General features: G+C 41.5%; 1 protein-coding gene across 1 annotated transcript in view; it reads right to left on the reverse strand.

Annotated features, from left to right (window-relative positions):
* Window positions 1-22,444, reverse strand: part of LOC118321211 (partitioning defective 3 homolog) — a gene marked incomplete in the record, with an annotated part of 316,585 nt that overhangs the window by 143,370 nt on the left and 150,771 nt on the right. The window contains 6 exon segments of the mRNA XM_035652443.1: window positions 1,307-1,477; window positions 1,851-2,039; window positions 14,547-14,675; window positions 15,169-15,308; window positions 19,976-20,163; window positions 21,271-21,498. Of these exon segments, the coding sequence (XP_035508336.1) occupies window positions 1,307-1,477; window positions 1,851-2,039; window positions 14,547-14,675; window positions 15,169-15,308; window positions 19,976-20,163; window positions 21,271-21,498 (1,045 nt within the window).

A 22,444-nucleotide genomic window follows, 5' to 3' on the forward strand; every position in this document is an offset into this window, starting at 1 on the left:
AGTACACTGTAATCAAACCCTGAGCTAATATAGAAATGAGACTGTTTTTTTAACCATTTTGTATTATTTTCAAAATAAAAAGCACCCCAGCAGATCTATGCTGGGATCTCAATGTAGAATTGAGAAAAACATTGCAAGAGGCTTACAATAATTAAGTTATGTGAACAGTAATGTACAGCAAATATGAGTATTCAACTATTTATCCCATGTTGTCCCAACTATGGAGTACTGCAAGTTAGAGGGAAAGGAGGTGAAAAAATTGACATTAAAACAAGAAGAAAAACAAGCGCACAAGGCGTCATGGTGAAGATGTGTGGTGAGAAGAGAGAGCGAGACAGAGCGCTCGGAGGATGAAGGCTAGCAGGGAGGGTGAAGGGCAGAGAGGGAGACTGGGGCTCAGCATGGTACTCCAAACTGACACACAGCCACGGGACACAGGCTCCAATTAGAGTCAGAGCAACGCTAATCAAACCTGATCTACAACCTCTGGCTGCAGGGTGAGTGAACGTGTGTGAGTGTGTTGAAGTGTTCACACATAAATCCACAATGCTAAAATACAGTCACACTGTGCTAAGCATTTCACATTCTGCTAAATTATGTTTGCATTCATCTTGGCTTTTACTCCAGTATGTGAAAAGACAGAGTTTCTCTTAAAGAAAGGTAGGCTGGGATCAATTCAGTATCACAATGGGCATTTTTATAAAGTTTAAATCCCCTCATTTTCAATATCCTTGACAACTGCCTAATGACAAATATCCACCTAGCCGCAATGCATATCCCTTTCAATCATAAGTCAGTGAAGTGCTTCTTAGATATTATATCAAGGCCCACCATGGGCAAAGAAAATCACACAGAGAAATGGGGGAAATGTGAGACAGTATCGCCTATCTAACACAGGAAATGGGACTGTTTGAAGATCTGCATGGTAGTGTGGTTGCTTCATAAATGTTCTCCTTTAGCTATCTCAAAGCAACAAAAACCTATGGGGGTTAGATTACGGCCAGTGGCAAGGTAGAGGAAATCCACTCTCATTTATCATCAAGTGCAGTTGAAATGTAGCTATCCCTCATCTTCATTCAATATGTCTTCCACTTGTCTACAGACAGTGCCTTATACTGTATGTATGTACACAAGGGGGAAGTGAAATGCACAGTCCATCTTGGAGTTATGATAGCTAGTGATCAGAATACTAATAACAATATCTGATTAAAGGAGTAAACAAAGGCAGACCAATTAAATCAGACTCCTTGTGATGCCAATTAGCCCCTACCACATTAGTGTGACTCTTCCCTGACAGTGAGGCTACCTCATTGTTTTTGGACACCAGCCGCGCCACAATGAGCTGAATCATCCCTCGCTTGTTGCCCTCTACAGACATGGATTTGCGAAGCGTTTCCATGGCGTCCTGGTTGGTCATCCCATGCAATGACTCCCCGTTGACTGCAATGAGTTGATCGTTAACACGTAGACGCCCATCCTGCAGACAAACACCATTAAGGGAAAGTTAGACTCATAAAATACTTGCTTCTGAGTACAGTAGTTTTCAACCCTAACAAAATACTGGGGTAAGATCATAATCTTATTTTCCTATTCACTTTCTCGGGAACACATTTTAATGTGTTGTAACTCTCTGGTTTCAGACTTAGGAGGACAAACTGTCCCACACAACTGGTATTTATGAACACTTAAATTTAACAGTGCAAGGAAATATTGTTGCCCCAAGGAAAAAAGTGACCATGACAAGGACTTTGAACCCACACAGCATGATGGTCCATCTCATCTTGTGCTTGCATGTAGCTCCTCAGTTAAGGTAATAACCAGAGTGTGTGTGGATGGGAGTAGTTACTTGCCTTGCTAGCAGCACCTCCATTGATAATGGATTTCACAAAGATGCCCAAGTCAGTGTGGTTCTCCTTGGACCGGTTACCCTTGACGCTGACCCCCAGGCCTGCTGAGCCCGAGTCATTCAGAGGGATCTCAAAGGTCATGAACTCTTTTGTACCATCAGGTGTTAACACCATGTCATCTTCTTCTGGCTGCTGTAAGAAAAGAGAGAGTGTCTTTTTAGTACATGATTTGGCTGTCCAAAACAAAAAAGAAAAGTGAATATTTTTCCTCGCTCTAGAATTGCTGATGTTCAAATAACTTTTTAAAAAAAGCAAAAAAGAGGCACAAAAATCTACATGACTCAACTTACAAACCAAAGTTGGCAAACTGTTGTTGAGCCCAACTACGACATCATTTTGCATTCAAATGGCTGTGTGAAGTATCTAACTTTAACTTTGGTGAAAAGACAGAAAAACAAAGAGAACAAAAAAAGATAACAGAGACTAGCGGAACAAAAATTGAAAGAACAGGGATGGTGAATGACAAGAAAATGGAAAGCAGGCGGGAGACAAGATAAAGAGGAGAAAGATGAGGGGAGCAGGAGAAGAAAGCGAATGGATGGCAAGCATGTCACACATCTCAGGGCTGTCATCGTCAATTGGCCATACTGTCTAGCCGAGCGCTGCTAATTCCGTTCTACCGTCATGAGCTTGGTGAAGGAACAGTGGGGACGGCGGAGAACTTTGAAAACGCCAGGTAGCAATTTGGCGCTCAAACAACAGTGGCTTCCTTTGAACAACACCCCTTTGAAAGATAATTGTGACACGTTAAGAACCCGACCCTCCTTCCCTATGCGATCCATGGGCCTTTTGTTGAAAATTACCATAGTAGCGTTTTGTTGCTGGGCCGGTTCTGCAGATCCTCATGCATGGTACACAAAAAATGGTTCATTTCAGCTGCCAGAGAGGTGTGAGAGAGTTACTGCTGAGTGTTTAACACCCAGCGCGACCAATTCAGCTGGAAAATAGTCCATCAAACTACCACTCCAGTCCCTTTTTTGACAATTTCCACTGGTGTCTATCAAAGAGCATCTGTAAAAAAATAACCAAAGGAATAGCATTTGTGTATTTTACTTCTCGCTTGCAGCTAAACAGAAGTGAAAAAGAGGTGTGAGGGAAAGCTAATGGTGTAGAGAAAACACCAGAGGCATCAAAGAGCTGGCAGTTTCTTCAGGCAAAAACTGGTAAGGGTTTAAGAATAAATAATAATTACCATTTAGTGGTACAGTGCCTACCAGAGATTTCTGAGCGGTGAGGAATGCGCTGGAACCAAAATCATTGATCTCAGTCTAGTTGTTCTTCCCTAACAGTTTGAAAATTAGACACTGCTTGGTTATCTGTATATTTCCAAGAGGAAGTAACACACCTCTGCCATTGGCCATTGAGCTGCTCCACTTGGGTTCTTGGGGGTTAGGTTCTTTGCGCAAGGGCACCTTGGCAGCAGGAAATTAGTGTGTTTCCTATTCACTTTACCCGCAGACGTTTATATTCAGCAGATAAAAGCTGACGACTGTCCGATCAGAAGCCCGCTCGACAGGAAGCGTGAGAGCAGTGCTGTAATACTGTGCTTGTGCCAGATTTGTACTGTACGTGCGTAGTTATTGCCATGGCAGCCAAATCCACATGAACAATACTGGCAGTGAGAGCAATCAACCCCAGAAACCCACCCCAAAACCTCTTTAAATAGACTCACATCAATACATACGCGTGCACACACACAGCCAGATGGATGGCAGCCAGGTGTGTGCCCTTCACAGCTGCTCGGATAAAGAGTGAAGCAGAGGAAAGAAGAGAAAGATAGAGCATAAGGTAGGTTTTTTTTTCCTTTTCTGAGGCTGAGGAGTTATTAGGATGCAGCGGTGCGTTCAGGTGGAGGCTCTTTTCAACACCCTCTGACTGAGCCCCTATTCTCCAGACGGCCGTCCTATCTGCCCCTCCTTTTTTTTCTTTTCTCTGTCTGTACAACTTGCCAACTGGGCTTTGTCCGTGACTGGACCCCTAGTAAATGCAGACCGCTGGAATCCATTTAAGCGCGCTGCATTTCAGCACCTCCGGTTCTATTACAGAAATCACCGGCACTTGTCAGGAAATTACCCTTTGCTTTTCCTCGGACAACTGAGCGAAGCGGATAGGGGACAGAAAAAACAAAACAATTGAAAAACAATTTGTTATCCAATGCAAGGGTAGATATAATGCATCAAGAATGTCTGACATCCCATTATTAAGCTTGTAAAGACATAATGTCAGAATTTCTATAAGGTTTGACGGCTGTTATATTGCACCTTAATGCAACTTGCGGGTTTTGATCAGTTGGTTTCCAATGCAGGCCCATAGCAACGCAGCACAAACATACAATTTCCACTCTGAAAAGAACACTGATGGATGAATGGCCTTGTGCGTCATTGGCAGGGTCAGTCTTTATCTTTAATGAAGATGTTTTATCAAAATAAAATAAATAAATAGTGGCTGTGAGTTATGTCCCTGGAGAGGCTTTTAGCCCAGGAGTTGAAGATAGTAATACATTGGATTAAAAAAAATACTTTGGATGGACCCTGTCTGAGCCTGTGTGTGCATGAGTGTGTGTAAGTGTGTGTGCGTACACTCTCTTCCAAAATGATGACAGAATAACCACCCACTCAGAGCTGTGTTCCGGGAATAGCGGGCCGAGACAGAGAATGAGAGAGCAGTGTAACATTTTCATCAGACAGGAACAAGCGCCGCTAGCCAAGAATGAGTTTGTCAGGCTGCTTGACAGACCTCGTTGCACCGATTTAGCTCAGGCAGAGCTGGATTCAACTACCTCTGAACAGGAGAAAAAAGTAAGTCAGCTCATTGTTCCAAGCCCTGTGTATGCACCTGGGACAGACAGCACAAAGGTACTGACAATAGATGAACTGATGTAAAAACACTGAAAAGGCTGCATGCTTAAATCAACTTCAAAAAGCACCAGGGAAAAGTTTTATGCAAAATATGTCTGTGTTATCAGCCAAAATCCCAAATTGTTCACCGCGACATCTTGGCTTCAACATGTATTCTCAAATACATTTTTTTCTCAGGTACGGTCAGAAAACCTTCTGCACTAATGATGACTGAATGTCTCTAACACCTGCATCCCTACAAACTGCTAAAGCCAGGAACAAAGTCTACCTGACTGTGAAGACACATGGCCTCACACATTTAACAAGAAACATTATTTGTAGATTGCATTAGGGAAGTTGACTTCCTCAGAGCGCGGGATACACGGCATGCCCTACATTCCTCGGTTGTGTGAGAGAATGTAAAGCGAGCTCAGTAGCAGACTCCATTGTGAATGACGACCATGGGAATGAATAGAACTTTGTTACCTGCATTTCTATAATGTTTTCATGCTGCTACATATAGCAACTTCCTCAAATGTTATGACATGTTTACATTCTGTTTGTTTTCAAGAAGATATTTTGTGTCAGCCTTGGATGATGTGGCCCTGAACTGATTTTATTTGGCACTCAAGATTTAAATCTCCAGGTATTGTGTTATTACTACTTGTGTAGATAAGTAAATAAAATGCTTGTCTACACTGTGTGTAAAAATGTGTTTATAAGTGCTCTTACACTGCAATAAAGCTGCCACTTGTCCATGTGAGTCATCCTGTTTTTCAGAGTACTCTCTACAGTCAAAATTGTTGTCATGGTCAAACCACATGACATTACTGTATGCCATTTCCTGTTTGAAAAGAAGAGGTCCAGATAGTGTGTGATGTTGCATCACATGTTTTAAAGTGAACAAAAAATCCAAAAGATGCCACGACTGGCTGCAAATTTTCCATGTTGTTCATGTACCAATCATTAAGGTCAAACTTAATACTTGACCAATTTTTTGTGGAGTGGTTGTAATATTATTATTATCATTATCCCAATAGCTCAAGTGACCAGCCACTTGGCCAGCTCATCACAAAGGCGCGTGTTGTATTCTTTTTGCTCTCTGACACAGCCATGCAGTCCATTATACAATTAAGCCCTTTATTAATTAAAACTGTGATGGGGTAGCAGCCATTCATTACAGTCTATTGTCCTGGCAGGGGAGGGCGACAGAGGCAGCATTTGAGCAGAGACACAAGCAGGTGAGTAGAGGAGGGCAGAGAGAGGAAAGAGTTGCGCATCAGTCTAGCAACAGAACCCTGCCTGCTTAATAGGCCTTTTTGTTTTGTTTCTACCTCGCTTAACTCGTCATGTGCTAATAAGAAAGGTGTGCTGGATGTGTGTAGGTGTGTGTCAGAGAAACAGAGCAATAGAAAAAGCAACAGCGAGATGCAAGAAAGAAGAGAGAGAGAGAAATAGAGAGTGCAAATGAATCACAATTACTTCTATTCACACATAACTCTGAGTTCTCCGCACATCACTGCCTAAAACAATTAACACTGCTGGAAACTTCTTTCCACACTTGGCCCAATTTGGAGACATAAAGGTCATTGGAAATGAATTTAAAAGGGCTAAAAGAAATCAGCCATGGGTGTAATTGCAAAAGTGGTGCACACGTGATAAGTATTGTAACACAAATTTCCTTTGGCGGTGTTTCTACTCGCAACATTTTCTGACAAAAGGGGCCGAATATTAAATACCTCTAAGCCTAAAAACAAATCCAGCCTTTTCCAGGCACAATGAGGGGTTGAGAGCTGTTACACAACACTAAAGGGCATGAAGCACACAGCTGGCAGTGGCAGGTTTTAAGTGTTTGTGAACTAACATTGCATGGTCTTCACTGGGCAATCCAGCAGATTTTGACTCAGCGCTGACAAACTGGGACTGCTACCCTTTGGGGATTGTCTAATGAGAAAGCTCATTTGGCTCATTAGCAGAATAAAGTCTGTTTCTATGAGGGCATCTGAGGCCAGATCTATCTACATCACTGCAAATGCATTATGGCTACTGGCTTTCAATGAAGACACTGAGTGGATCTCACAGTGAGCAACCGAAAGCAGAGCCATATGCAGGGTTGGCTTGACACTAGATGTTTCTGTGGGTATTTTAGGAAGCGATTACATCTAATCAAAGAGAACATGAAAAAATAAAAGGTGACTTTCTAAGTGTACTTGGCAACTGGGAATGTTTGTAAAGGCGTTACAGCGGAACCAAAGTATAGACGCACATCATGAAGCAGATGCCTCTCATTTCAAGCTTTGCTATGTCCAACTGCACATACACACTTCAACCCTTTATGTGTTCTGGAAACAGACGCTGAATCCCCTTTGGGAGAGTGACTGTGTCGCCATAAGTGGCCTTTAACTACCTTGTTTATCGGCATAGCACAATGCTGCGCTGCACCCTCCCGTTCTCTGCACTGACAGCAAGCATAATTATGGGAACAGCTGCTGAAAAGTGCTAAACGAAAACAGGTGGCGTCGACGAGACACGCTCGGAAATCGTTAACCAGGCTGGCATTGTCTTCAACCACGCTTGGCAGCATTAGCTTTAATTACGACAGAGCATGTTTCTGAACTCTGCACTTTTATCAGGAAACCTTTCTATAGGAGCCAAATTAATAATGTAGGAAGGACTCATCAGCATTTTTGAAATAGAAGGTGTGAGTATTAAACAAAAGAAAAGCAAAGACAGAAAAGGGAGAGGAATAAAGGAGGAGGTGCAATAGGAGTGTTTTTCTGCTAAACTTTAGGGGATATGAGCAAAGTATGAATTTTATGAAGCTAGCAGACAATTTGGATAAAGTGTCTCCAGAAGAGGATGCTTTTTGGAGATGGGGAAGAGATTTTTGGTGCCATGGTTACACATTGGGGCCCTTACCTACCAGATCACCGTGCCCTGTCATTTCAGAGACATTTTTAGTCATAAAGTGGAAGAGAAAGTGACCTCTAAGATGCATCCGCTGCTGCCAAACTGTTCTGAAGAGCTCTGTAAAGTCATAGATGCTCCCACTGATTGCAGGTTGCCAAACCACAGCTCTACACGACTCCTTCCAAAGGCCTTTAGAGCAATTCCTGTGATTTGACTTCACCTGAGTTCCAACTGTATTTTCAAAACAAATTTACAGAGTAGGGGTCAGCTATTTCTAGACATTTGTAATAGTAGAGCAATTTGCTGATTACACTCACTTATATTTCAGCAGCTGGTCTGTTTTTAAGTTATCAGAGTAGGAATGGGAATTCATTATCAAAGAAGTGTGAATACCGGCAAAAAGGGTGCAGGACCTTAAATTATCAGCTCTACCAGTAAGAAATGACTCATCTCCTCGAGTTGTTTGCCAAGTTTTACTAAGGTAAAATATCTGGCTCAGTAACCTGCTGTTATATAAATAAACTCCTAAAAGACAGACCAGAAAGATTCTGTCTTCAGTACTTTATTAGCAAAAGTTGCAATAAATTACATCATCCGTACAGTGAAGCGAAAAAAGCATTACTCTGACAGACATCTAATTATATTAACACCAAAGATGTCATTTTTTGGCATAGCTAGATACCGCATAGCTTAAGAAAGCAGTTTATCACCACTTCAGTGGAATAACCCAAAAGGTTTATCATCATCTAAATGCTGCGCTGTTAAAGCATTCAAAGGTTAATGATTCTGCTTTGTGTTATCAAGTGGAAGGAGTGAAAGGAGATGAAATGTATGTACATTGGCTGATATTCTCGGCTTATATGGTGTTTTTGCAGGTTCAGCTTTTTCAAGTTTGAACTGAATTGTCGTTAACTGTAGGAATCGCAAAGTTAAATTCCATTTTGACTGATAAATGAAAGAATGAGGAGGACTGGCTCTAACTCAACAGATCTGTGTATCATTTAGTTGCCACCGAAGACAGGGGATCGTGTTTTTTTCGCCTTGTATCAATTCATTTCTCCCTCTACCGACTCGGTAAATGGATCTCGGCAGCACAGAAATCAATACAGCTTCATAAGTCTGTTCTTGTCTTCCAACTTTAACCTCACTGTACTGCGGGCAACAAAAACCAGCTGTGTTAAGGAAAAGTAACAGAGATATCATCTGCTGTGAAAAATTGTGCAAAGCAATGCAACACTGACTATGACTGCCTTGACTTGAAAACAAAAAACAATGGTGAGCTTGTTTGGATACCTTATCCTTTTTAAGAAATCTGTGTTTTTACTGTATATTCACTGTATATAATGATTTCAGAAACTTAAATGAATAGGATTATTTCAGCTAAAACTATCTTCAGAAGGAGTAGCCCTGAATGCCTCAATTACAGTCCAGTGGTAAAAGCATGGCAGGGAGGATTTTAAACCAGGCCACCGGGGTTGGCACTTATGAAACAGGCCATTAGTCTGCTATAATTGTCAGTAATACTGTCATGCATTTGTCTACTGCGTCCCCAGCATTTGCACGAGCCATAAATTCGGCGGTCACATCAATCAGAGGGCGTAATTAATTGTGCAATTAAGATTCTCATTGCTTGGCAGATATAGCTACTAATGGATCAGTGACAAGTGTGATATGATCATAAAGAGGGGATTTTAATGTACTGTTTAATTGCTCTTATGTGGTCCACAGTGTTACAACAGAGGCTTCACAAGCCCATTTGTTCTCCACAGTCATGTGTCCTACTGGAAGTAAAAAAAATACTGTTCATCTAGGGTCATGGAATGATGTAAGGGCAAGAATGGACAATGTTATTATGGCACTTGAGCATATGCGACAAATCAAGCCCATATTGTGTGTCAGGTTTTACATGGAGTGGCTTAGTATTTGTGGTGTTGTTAAAAAATGTTGAGGGCACGACTGAGTGTATGCATATGTGTAAGACAAGGAGTTAAGATCACACCAGTCGTGCTGACACAGCAGCAAGACCAGCAGGCTAATTTACTTACACTGTAGCAAGGGCTTTAGAATGAATTGATTTGTCATCGGCAGGCCTGCACTATATTTCCTAAGTCATTCTTCATGTTATAAACTGGTAGCCACAGATTATATTTATCTGCCTTAGGTTTGTTGTGTCTGCCCTAAACTAAATAGAACCACAACAGGGTAATTCCATCATTCAAGTTCGAGTTGCATCATTGGCAGGAGGGTGTGGATGGACATCTGTAAGAGGAGGCAGGATAGTTCCTTCACTGTTGCCATTGCTTATTGCACAGTAAAGCATGACATTTGACTTGGTTATTACAGGAGAAAAGGGAGCTGGAAACACAATCTCCACTCCACAAAGCTGGGCGATGTGGACTGAAGGCTCAGTGTCGCTCGCAGCTGTAAACACAAACAGTGCTGCACGCTGGGAGATAAATGCCAACAATAAATAACATCCACTGGCTATGCGTGGGAAGTGTGTAGTGTATATGTGTGTGTTTAAATGCGCTTAAGTGTGCCATTCTGGCTTGGTGTCTAAGTGTGTCTGGGGTTGTTTTGTAATACAACTTTACTGTCAAGTCTCGCTGTGGTCAGTGTTACCAGGCAGGTAATTGCATTGGAGGCCATGAATAATGTGAAGGGAGAGAGAAAAGGATGGTGGATGGTGGTTGCTGTCAGACGAAGGGGGCAGCTGATGCAAAATCCACCACACCATTTGCTTTGAATTAACCTGCTGGAGCTGTGATATCACAAAATCATGAGATCACGCGAGAATCCATGTTGCACGGCTTAAAGCTATGCACTTGTGTTTGAACCACAGTGGTTTAGACCAATCAGCATCCTTTGAGGAACTTCTGGCACCTATGGTATGAGTTTTAGGTGTGGTTTAACACTAGGTGTGTTAGAAGACGACAATGGTGGCCGCTAAAGATATTAGCATGGATGCTGCTAGCATTAGTTACATCAGAACTGGAGAGTATTTCTTCATTGAAAGAACTTTAAACTTTCCTTGATGGAAAAGATGTTTTTGCTCTTCTCCCAACTGGCCTAAACTGAAAGTACCTAACCCAAACCCTCCATTTGGGTTATGGCATTCCTTATTCTGTCTTTATGTCAGATGAACTCATTCTCCATTTACTTTCACCTCTAATGAGCAAAGGTGTGAAGACACAAGCTCTCAGAAATCATCCATAAAGTTATCTAAAGACCACAAAGCACTGAGTCACTATTCATATGCATGCATATTCTGGGATTTCAACAATGTCTCACACAAGTCTTTGTACCTGCTCATAACAGCCCCCTCTGATGATAAAAGTCATGTAATAACCTCCGAACCCGTAGGGGGCAGCAATATTTCTGATTTCCTCCCTTTAGTTAGTTTAGTTCCCTGTTTCAAACTCCCAGAGCTGTCAAGTGAAAGAACAGCACAGCATACAGTGACTTTGTTCGCAGAGCCATTGATCTGTGCATCCTACTGTGGGTCTTAAGGGTTCAAGTTTTCAACTTTTAGAAAGAACTCTCTCTGTATGTCTCTGCTCATCTCTCCCCTCACGTTTTAATGAACATGTCTTATAACCTGAAGGTCAAAGGGTTAATCCCATACAACCAAACATGTACAACACAACAGAGAACCAGAGAGGCGAAATATAATATATAATTCTAAAATACTGTATTATTATGGATGGTGAAGGTTTAAGAGAGGAAAAATGAAAGGGCAGGCTTATTAGTGATGAGTTCAATGTTTGGTAAAGGTTAAAGCTGCTCTACTTCTCTGATACAACATAATGTATCTGTCTGAAAATGTCTATTGATACCCTTGAAATAAAAAAGGAGAGGTAACCAGACAGACAAAGACAGGGGGAAATCACAGAGGCAACGCCCCACTCTGCTCTATTGCCAGTTAACCTTTTCACTTCCCAGCAAGTACATATTTATTGAAAGCTATCGAGAGCGAGTGCTATTGCTACTGAAAGCATGTCAAAATACCCCCTGACCGTGGTAATTAAAGACGCAACACAAATTTGCTTGGAGGGTAAATGAATCTCTCTGGGGGCCGCGTGCAGTGCGCCTGGCATACAATAAGACATCGAAACAAAAGGAGACGTGGAGGGGTTTTCACCGCTGACATTAAACATCAGCAGGCAAATGTCAACTAGACAAAAAAAAGCTCTCTTTTTTCTATTTTCATCTATGTCCCGCCACTGTGTGTGTGTGTGTGTGTGTTTAAGACTATACATCTTTGAGAGATGCCTGTGGTTTTCTGGCATGTCACTCACGCTACAATTTAAAACATCATTGCATTGTCATTGAGGGAATTATGTGAATGACAGCACATGAATGCTTGTCCATACTGTATGTGTTTATGTGTGTCCTGGCAAAGTGTGTATTTAGTATATATGCATGCGCACACCCTCACTCACCCATCCAGAGCGTGTGACAGAGGAGGCAATTACCAACCGTGCTTTGCCTCCGTGCTTTATTTGCAATAACTGTCATCGGCAGAGCCTTGGCCTCTTTATCTGATTTTTATGAACATACTTGTAAGGATTATTGAGATTTGTGAAAGCACTGCTGGGAAATGTGAAAGTGTGCGAGAGAACAAGGAAAAGAGAACAGTGAGGGAGAGAGTAGCAAAATGCTAATCTGACGTGTAAAGCGATGAAATATTAACTAGTAGTCTCTCACAGCATGTAGAAGTTGGTCCAAAGACAGAGAAAAAAAACAAAAACAAGAAGAGATTATTAGACAGTGTTTCCATGATGGGCTTTTTCTCATCGCGTCATGCCTGAGGAGCTAAGAAAGTGTAGCCATCAAACTCTCATGCCACACCGCTCATGAGTTGACAGCCCAGGGGCAGCCGTGCATTTTTTAAAACTCCTAGCAGCATCATTCACCTGCTGTCATGGCTGCTGAGAACAGGTATGAATCAGTTTACTACATGCCTCTAGTTAGAGTGTTGGCTGTAGTGGTTGAACAGCCATTGAGTTTGATGCCTCAGCTGCCAGTAGACCTTTTTCCCAGCAGCAATTTTGACATGAAATAGTAGGGTAAACACAGGTGTTACCAATGATACAATTAAGGTTCTGTTCCATTTTAGTGTAGCAGAGCCTTTCCAGATGCACAATAGCGTCGCTCACTCTGTTTGACCTGAATGGATCAGAACCTTAATTAATATAATTGGTAACACCTGTGTTTACCCTACTATTTCATGTCAAAAGGGCTGCTGGGAAAAAGGTCTATAAGATCATGTACAATCACATTAGGTTGTCTTTATCCTTTTAACACCAATGGCATGTTTTAAGATTGTATAATTTAAATCTTAAAGAGTTCTTTAATACAAGCAGGAATAAAATACGAGCCCATGTGCCACTATATGAATGTTAAAATGAAAGTAAAGCTGTAGACTGATTAAAGTGGAGCTATGTCTGGGGGTGGTGCGTTTCTAACAGGAGAAACAGCACATTAGCAGAGTAAAATGTGTCTCAGAGGGGCCATTACTCTACAGGTTGAACAGCTCCTATGGCGGGGTTAACAGCCCGGGTGCCAGGCTGTGTATTAAGGGTAGGAGTGTGGTTGGCACCAGGGGCCCCTGGACTGCCAGGGTGCTGTGACACCCGAGCCTGCTGTCAGAGCGACTGAGCGCAGGCTGGACGAGGGCAGTAGCCTCACCATCTGTTGCACGACAGCCAAAGTCACCCTGCATGTAGGCTGTGTGACTGAATGTTCATGTGTGCGAGTGTGTGTGGGAATATGTCCAAAGTTCTATTTGTGTCTGCTCGCACATCACTTGAGGGTATCTGTGTATGCGTGTACTGGTGTGTCTGTGTGTCTCTTAAAAGCTGTAATTGTGCATCATTGTGCACATCACTTGCTCTCATTTGAGTGCGTGTGTGTGTGTGTGCTTATGCCCATAGCTGTATCTGTGTCTCTTTGTACCCATTCCATGTAGTTAACTGTGTGTTTATTCATCAGTGTGTGTTTGTGTGTCTGGGGTTAGCTGTGTACCTAAACCTGTCTACCCTAACACTTGGGGAACTGTATATTAATGTGCTTCCCGACTCATTCTGTTGGGGTTACTGAGGGTGGCTGGTGAAAATTTAGGTGCATATGGACACCACTGCAGCTTTTAGGCAGATCTGCATCTGTAATGTATCAAATTCAGTATCCCCTTAAAATTAAAATGTTGACATGTATTTCACAGACATTTTAGCCATAAATCCTTCTACTTTTTTATTATAAGCTAGGTCTAGGTGCTATATAACCATCCAAGTAGGATACGAAAAACAAAAATACAAAAACAATGGTCTTCTGGAAAAAACAGTCAACAAATCAGAAGAGAGGCTCATTAATATTAATGAAACACAACACCAGACTCCTTGTTCTTGCTAGAGCTCCAGAGAGAAGTGTGAATGAGGAGATGGTTTTTGATCCTTAAAACCACAAATATTCTGGATATTAAAACTTCAAATTAAACACCAGAACAGTGTCAAATATAGGATCCTTAAGGAATAATATTGACAGAACACAACAATGTAAATATTGCAGTGCAGAGAAAATGGTTGCACATTTAGTGACCTTTTTCCATGTTCCTATCATATCACTTTGGTTGATTCCCAATTAACTATAATATTAATAATACTATTAATATTATAACTACCAGAGTTCTGAGAAAATCCCAGTTTTCCTCAATAAAAAGGGGTCCAGAAGTGAGAATAGGATAATAGGGTACAAGTCTCCTCTAGTATGAAATATACAACTTGTTAAGAAATGGAAGTATTCAGAGGTGTTGCAATCAACTATTAAAGTGAAGTCTTATTTTCTAAGTGGGAAAGCAGGAGGTTATACAGTGGGGAGCTGGCGGGGCACTGACCACTTCTCTGGGCAGCAGGGAGTCCTCTTGGCGAATCACCAACAGGTTCACAGTCCCACCCATGGGCGTGGCTCGGAGCAGGGCCACCACCTCTTCCTGGCTCTTACCATTCAGGTCCACTCCACTAACCTGCACACACAATCATAAATACTCAGATAAGCACATACATAACAGGCAAAAATGAATGTACACACAGATACACACACACTCAGCAGTAAAACTAGAATCAAAGAGCTCTCTGACTTCAATGAGGGGGAATCTATGGCCTCTGCATAACCTTTGTGCAGATTACCCTATGAGCCAGTTGGAGCTAGAATTAAATATGGGTTATTTCCCCCTAAAGTGAGCACTAGCTGATTTTCATGTCAGTCTGATTGAAGTATAATCAAAATATTGTTACATCTAATCACTTTTACTCAGCAATTCAAAACTGTAGCTGAATTGTTATAGCCATAGGGAACACAGTATGTTTGACTCATTCCCACAAAAGCTCTGCAAGATTGAATTTTAGAACAAAACCATATCGGCAAAAGAGTAATTAGTCTGTGAAATAACATACAATCTCACAGAACACATTCTTTAACCAATATAATGGTTAGAGAGTTAGAAAGTGCTGCCCCACCTCCAGCAGCCGGTCTCCAGCTTTTAATCTGCCATCTTGGATTGCGGCCCCTCGAGGAAGGATGTTTTTGACATAAATGGGAGCACTGCCACCAATGGGGACGTCTCTGGAAGTGATGCTGAACCCAAGACCCTCTGGACCTAGGAAAAGGTAAATACAAAACAAATGAATACAGTTAGAAATACGTGATATTTTTCTCATTCCTACTGGCTACTGGCCAGGTCAACGGTTCCTTACATAACATCCATCCTTGACACTTCAGTGTCTTGCTCAAGGACATTTCATTAGGCAAGTTTTGCTAGCAAGGGTGCAGGAACCTGGGCAGTAAAACTGAAAGACTGTCAGCCTACATGCTCATGCTCATGCTCTTGTGCTTTGCTACCACAGAAATATCCCTGGTTTACAGCCTTGTGGAACCTGTATCGCTCTGAACGGGGAGAAGTAAATAATGTGCATGTGTTTATGTTTTGTAAAGAGTTCCAGCACCTCCATATGAGTTCACAAATGTCAACGCAAAAGGTTTGTTTCTCCAGGTAAGCATTTAATTTTCTTGCTTTCATTTAAAAAAGTCACATCACTAATAGCCAACCAATCAATACTATACAATAACTGTGGTAATAAAAATAGTGAAATATAACTAAACTTTTTTGTCCTTATATGTATATTTTGAATCCCATTATAGTTACTTCTAATGAAAGACAGAAAAGAACCTAAATATGTTGAGCCAAACTATCAAAGTGCCTTGACAGAGACTCTTAGTAACAGGCCAGACTCTTAAAACCCTTTCTGAAAGATCCTTTTCATTACATGCTGCTGTAACATGAGTAACCACTACGCAGGGATCAAATTATGGTTTTCCACCATGTTCTGAACCTCCTATAGTTAATACAAACATACTTACTTCCTTTCTGACATTTTTAATTGGTTTGCCATCAGGGTGTGTCTCACTCAGGTTTTTTAGGAAATATAAATGAAAAAATGTCCCTAACTTTAAATATAACGTCAATGCTATGAACCAAAATTGAGTGTTTATGATGAGTGCGTGTGGACTGTAAAGCCACTCTTGCAAGTTATGGTCGGATTAAAGACCGGTTATGGACCAGAATAAGCAGAGAGAAGTGAATGATTATGGATTGCAGAGTGCATCAAAATGTCGTTCAATAGCCTTAAAATGTAGTGCACTACACCTAAATAGCAAAATGCTGTTTTCTAAATCATCCATGTACTATTTGCCAGATGTTTAAACCAAAAAACCCTTCAGACTTCTTGGTACAACGGCAGGTCAGGAGGCTGTGTTCAAATCATGTCTGGGTCAAGTTAGCCTTCTACTATATATAGATAGTTTAAAGTTTGCATAATGTAGAAAGCAGTGCTCATTATGTGTTCAATAAAAGTAGTTTCTTACTGATGTATCATTGAGCAAGAGCTACATGCCTTTTTGAAGCACATTGAGAGGTAAGGTTAAATTCCACAGCTGAATCTGAGAAAACACTTCAGATATCAGCTGTGTAAAGCCATTTGGTGTAGGTTTTAAGTCTGACCTTTAAGGTTCCTCAAATGAATATGAATTGCTGGTGTGGAGGAAGTAGGCAAATACAATAACGGATAAATAAGAGGATCTCAGGCCTGACCTTTTCTGCTGACCAGACCTGAATTTGTCAAATAAAAGCAAGAAATGGTTTCAAATGTCAGCTAGGGAATGAGGTCAACCAAACAAACTGTGTTTGTTGGCTTATTCTTGGCAGAATATTTAAAAATTCAATAGCCCAGCTACTTAATGATATTAGATGAGTCATAAGAACAGTGTTCAGAGAGACAGATTCCAGCACGGATGACCTAGCCGTTGGCTTTTCAATCAGTCAAGTAGGAAAGTCGAGTTATGGTTTTAGTGGAGGCTTTTCAGATGGTAACAACAGTGATTAGTATTCATGTCAAAGTAGCTGCTCATTTCACAGAGCTGTCAGCACCTCTGATGGTTCATCATGACCTACTTTTCCCCAGTATGTCTCCCTAGCAGTCTGTCGAACTGTCTGTCGTCTCGCTGACAGTGATGATGTTGATGAACAAGAAACACAAAGAGAGAGACGAGCGGGTCGGAACTTTCCCGTGGCTTCTGCACACAAACAAACTTTCGGAAAAGGTGATGAAGAGGTTGCTTATGAAGTCAAAAAGTTGAGCTGTTGAGGATAATGACGTGTTATGATCTCTCCGATGCAGCATGATAACCAAGCAGACAGAAATAGCTGCCATCGTTTACGCTGAATGTTAAATCTGCAGAGTTTCTCTTCATTAATGGCAAACTTTTAACACAAGGTTGCATTGCTGCCATAGTAATCAGTTACCTACTCAGTGCAGTTTCTGTACTCAAAATGAAACTATAGAATAAAATAATTAAATAAGGAATACTTTATTTTTAGCCAAAAGGGTGATGATGGTGAGTTCACAGATTTCTCAATAAAGTTTCCTCTACCAGAGTTATCTTAATGTAGTTTCAGATCCAGATAAGCTGCATATTATGGTTCCTCTTTCAAATCCTCAACATCCCTGTCTTTGTTCCCCTTTCCGCTGTAACCCTCCTCCAATGCCAGTCCCTCCCATCTCTAGTGGCCTGCACACAGCCTAATGAGCAGAATCAAACTCCTGCCCATTGTAAGATCCCGTCGTTAACGGTCTCCAATCAGGCAATTAGAAGAATGCATCTCTAATAGGCCTGCAGTAATTAACCACTGACGTCTTTATTTTGGGTAATAGAAGACCAGGATAAAAGTAATTGTATCCCTTTCTGGATTAGTTGGAATCCTGGCTCCAATAAGCCAATTAAATAGCAAACATGAGGAGAGGCTGAGGCATATTAGAATGACTTAATGGGGTGCGTATGTGCTTTTCGACTGCAGTATTTGATTAAGGCACTCTTGTTAATTTGCCATGCAAGATCTGCTCCCCCCACTCGGAACTCAGAGCCACTTAGGCCGAATCACAACAATTACAACAAGTCAACAACAAAACTGCTGAAGCCTTTCTAAAAGTACATTAGTAGTGATAAAATCTGACGGTAATCAAACGGAACTGTCAAAATGGATTTCAGAGGCACATTTCCCTCGACTCTGTCGGATTTTAGTGCTCAGTTAAATTTCCAATTCAACAACATTTGGACAATAATTCATCTCCATTTAGAGTTCACAAATAGCTTGAAGTTTACAAGCAAGGCACATCCAATCCTGTAAGCCCCATTTAAATCATGAGCAATAATCTGAGAAACCATTTCTGTCACTTGGGGCGAGAGCATACTTCTGAGAGTTATGACTGGTGCCGAATTAGACCATGAAGCAATGTGGCTAGTGAAAATAAACTAAACTACTGGCATCAGTGTCTTGCTGGAGCTGCACCAACATCTCCCCAGCTTGGTTTCACTAAAATGAGAGGCTTAAATGCAGAAAAAAGAGGGGGAACTTTATCATATTATAAACAAAAATATATAACTTGCACTGCAGCCACACACTGTATGAAAACTCTGAAACTCTGCTGGCAGTGCTCAGGGACCTCCGCCAAACATATTAGAGCAGCTTGCGACTGCATTTCCCCAGAGCGAGTTGCATTTAGGCTGCGCTGCTGCCCTCACTTGCCACACTATTCCCTGAAGCTCGCTGCTACGGCCTCGCTGCCAGCTTTCAACCAAACATCTGCTCCCTTCAACAGAAAAAAAAGGAGCAAAAAGGGAAAGAGAGGAGGCAAGTCACCTCAGCAGTGATTCATTTCACAACCAACTGCTCATCAATTCATATAAAGATAGTGAAGTGATGAAAATGACATGGAGTCTGGCAGTAAAGCCACCACAATGGTTGACTAAGATATACAACTGCTCCAGTATCAAAGGCCTGTCTGAGTCTGTAAACAAACCAACCTCAGCTGGAAGCCGGCTGATTGCTGAATCTTAATATTTTTAACCACAAGACCGAGATGATGTAACCTGAGAGCATCCAACCACATACTCTGTTTTCAAGACACGGTTGATCTGTGTTTGCTTTTGGCCTGCTCAGTTGAACAAAGCCCAAAGGCAAATAGAGATTTTCTAATATATTTTGTTTAATATTTTAGGTTGTTTCCCTTAACCTATTGTTTACTCTGGAGAAAATAAACACATACAGATGATGATATGACCCTTTGTCTCAATGAGGAGCAAAGGGCGTGACAGAGTGGAAAATGAGTAATAGATGCAGGAATAGAAAGAGAGACAGGTGTGATTTGCATCTGCTCTCTGCCTTAAAGCACAAACAATTTTATGGTTGTCTCATCAGCTGCGTGATGAGCAAAATAGTAAAACTGTATGTTTGTGTCTATTGAACTGTAAGTGCAGTTAAATGCAAAACACTGCTGGATCTGGTTTGTGGAGAATCTGCCAGCCTGATCTTGCTTTAACCACATCAGACTTTCTTTCTGATGGCAATTTAAATGTATTTAATAAGAATAGTTTATTTACATGTTACAGATTATTCTGTTGTTTCTGCTCCAAGTATTTAGTGTGCTCTAGCTGATAAAAATCACCAATTGGCATCTCAGTGATGCTATACCAGAAACAGACGTTGCTCAGAGACGTCTATTCTGAGACACTTTTTTCACCAGCAACTCGCTTTGTGCTGCCTCACTTAAACCTATGAAGGAATGTGCCTCTCCTCACCTGTGCATTGTGACCTCTGCACTGGGCACCAAAATACCAGGAAAAGCAGATTTTAAGATCAGACAAACTCTGATGAAAATTCTGAAAAATGTCCACTTTAACAACCATGCAGTCATGTGTGCTGTTTCTTACCTTTCTTCAGCTGGATATTGAACCTGCGGCCTTTGTTCTTCAGGTAGGAGCTGGTGGACGGGTTTGTGCTTACCCTGCGCTGCAGGGAGGGAGAGGGGGCTGACGAGGTCCTGGAGACCAAGTTGTGGGGTAATGTGGCGTACCGTCGACTTGGCTCTGGAGTGCTTCCTGCCAGGGGTCCCTGATGGCTACAGAGCAAGACAACGATCAAGCTTTGATTTGATTTTTTACCTACACAAAGAGACCATTTGTAACATTTCCAGCATGCTGATTTGGTATTTTTGGCATTCAATTCAATTAAGCAATAACTAATCAACAAGAAACAGAACAAGAAAACATTTTTTCATCATCATATTGCAAAACATCATATTTAGAACAACTTTTGGGCCACTATTGGAAATAATGATTGTAGCAGCTTAGGACAGACATGTAGGCCTGACCCTGCCTGCTCCATGGATCGATTGGTTGATGAAAATGCACTTGTCCAGTCAATAAATTACTGGTTGACAAATTGCTTGTGGGTTTTTTTTGTGAAAGTTCTGATATTGTGCTCTGATAATTGGATTCATCCATTCTGTCTGTCTCTTGTCAATGTAATCTCTTTTTTTTCCCTTTACTTTGAGCTACTAATAATTGCTGTTGAGCATACACTTATATAGCATCATCTGTCAGTCTGCTCTGTAATTACAATGTAGAGTAAGATGCACAGTAATGTTCCAACGTTATCTCTATGCAGTAGGCAATATTGAAAAATTGAATAAATGCAACAGACAGAGAATGGATAGAGGATTTATGAATATATATCATTGAAATTACTATAAACCTGAGGACAAGGGCCTATTTGATAACACCCACATGTTTAGCTTTTTGGAATTAGGCCAAAGACATTACATAAAGGAATAGTAACCCCAGGCAGATAAAATGGGCTTTTAACAAGATGATCAGCGATTGAGACTTGGAGATCTCAGGTAGAAATTAGTATTAAACTGCGCTCTCGCCTTTTATTGTGCAGCTTTTAAACTTTGATGGATTCACAGTGAACATTTTAAGGAAAAATCATTGACTGGTGTAATTAAAACAGACTTGAATTCATTGGAAACTGTGCAGCCTGTGCATGTGCACAAACATGAACCTTTGTTATTTTCCCAATCAACTGATTGGACAGCAATGTGACTTTTATTTAATGCTACTGTATGTCTCACTTTCATCTGTACAGGTTGTTTTAGCAACATGTTTGCTGCATACGGATAGGCAGTGTGACTTTTCTAGAGAAATAAAAATGAGGTCAAACCTACTTGTGGTTGAGGCCTGGTTCTGGTCCAGACCTGGACATCAGCCCCCCCACCAGGCTGGACCTGTCCCCTGGCAGCTGAGAATCTTGGCTAAAGCGGACTCTGTTGGACTGTGGAGGGCTGAGCTCACTCTGGGCCGCAAGCAGCTCGTACTGCCTCTTCATAGCTGCGGGGACTACATGGAAGAGGATGACCGGGCATCGCATTGCCTGTCTGAAAATGTTCTGGGCTCTGGAGGTGATACAGAGAGAGTGCGAGAGAGAGTGGGGAGGTCATGCAGACAGAAAGGAATTAGCTTTAACATGATAAGCGATACAATACTGTACTATCATAGCTTGACAGATATAGAAAGATAAGGGAGGTTATGTATATGTTGAGAGGTAATAGAGAGAGTTGAGGCTAGCACTGCTAATCGGGCAGCTCACCACATAGTAGCAGTGGACAGAAATTACATTATCTATAATTACCAGCATCAAGACAGGAAAGAGATAAGCATGGTGAGTCAGTGATGGAACGTTATATATTTTGTATATAATGCCAGTGAACCATATAGTATGGTGAGTATCTAAGTCTCACTACAGGATAGTAGTAGTCTGTGTGTTTGTGTATGACTGTGTGTGGTTAGAAATGAATGGACATGAGTTGACTCCACAAACAGAACAGAGAGGATGAATCATGCATCAAGGAAGCTTTCCAGACAATGAGATTCCAAAGTAAGCAGACACACACTTCATTCCTTACACAAAATAAGAATAAAAAAGCCAAAACACACACTGAGTCTCATGCGAGTTTTGGGGCCAAATAAGCCAAGACAAGAGCTCAACATCATTCCCAGACGCAAGAATTGTTTAGTCTGGTTTTTGCCAGTGGCACTTAGCATATAGATAGACTGGCCAGGAGCAAGCCACACTGCAGCATAAGGGGCCAGAGGCACGGTGGATGTCTGGATTCCAACAATCCCACCTCCTGTTTCCAGACCCCCATTATCACGCCAGTAATACCGTGCTGATTCTATCCAAATGACAGCCGCTAACCTGCTTCCACCACAACAGACAGCACTTCATTCAAGCTGTGTCACAGAGGCGAGGCACGCATGCCGTACCAAGCCACTTCTGCAGGATTTGGATTCCCATCTTTATTCCTATGGTAATTCACAAAAATCACTCACATGTGCACA

The sequence above is a fragment of the Morone saxatilis genome, unplaced genomic scaffold (assembly GCF_004916995.1).
Source record: "Morone saxatilis isolate NCDOM2014 unplaced genomic scaffold, NCSU_SB_2.0 Contig0, whole genome shotgun sequence".
NCBI lineage: Eukaryota > Metazoa > Chordata > Actinopteri > Moronidae > Morone > Morone saxatilis.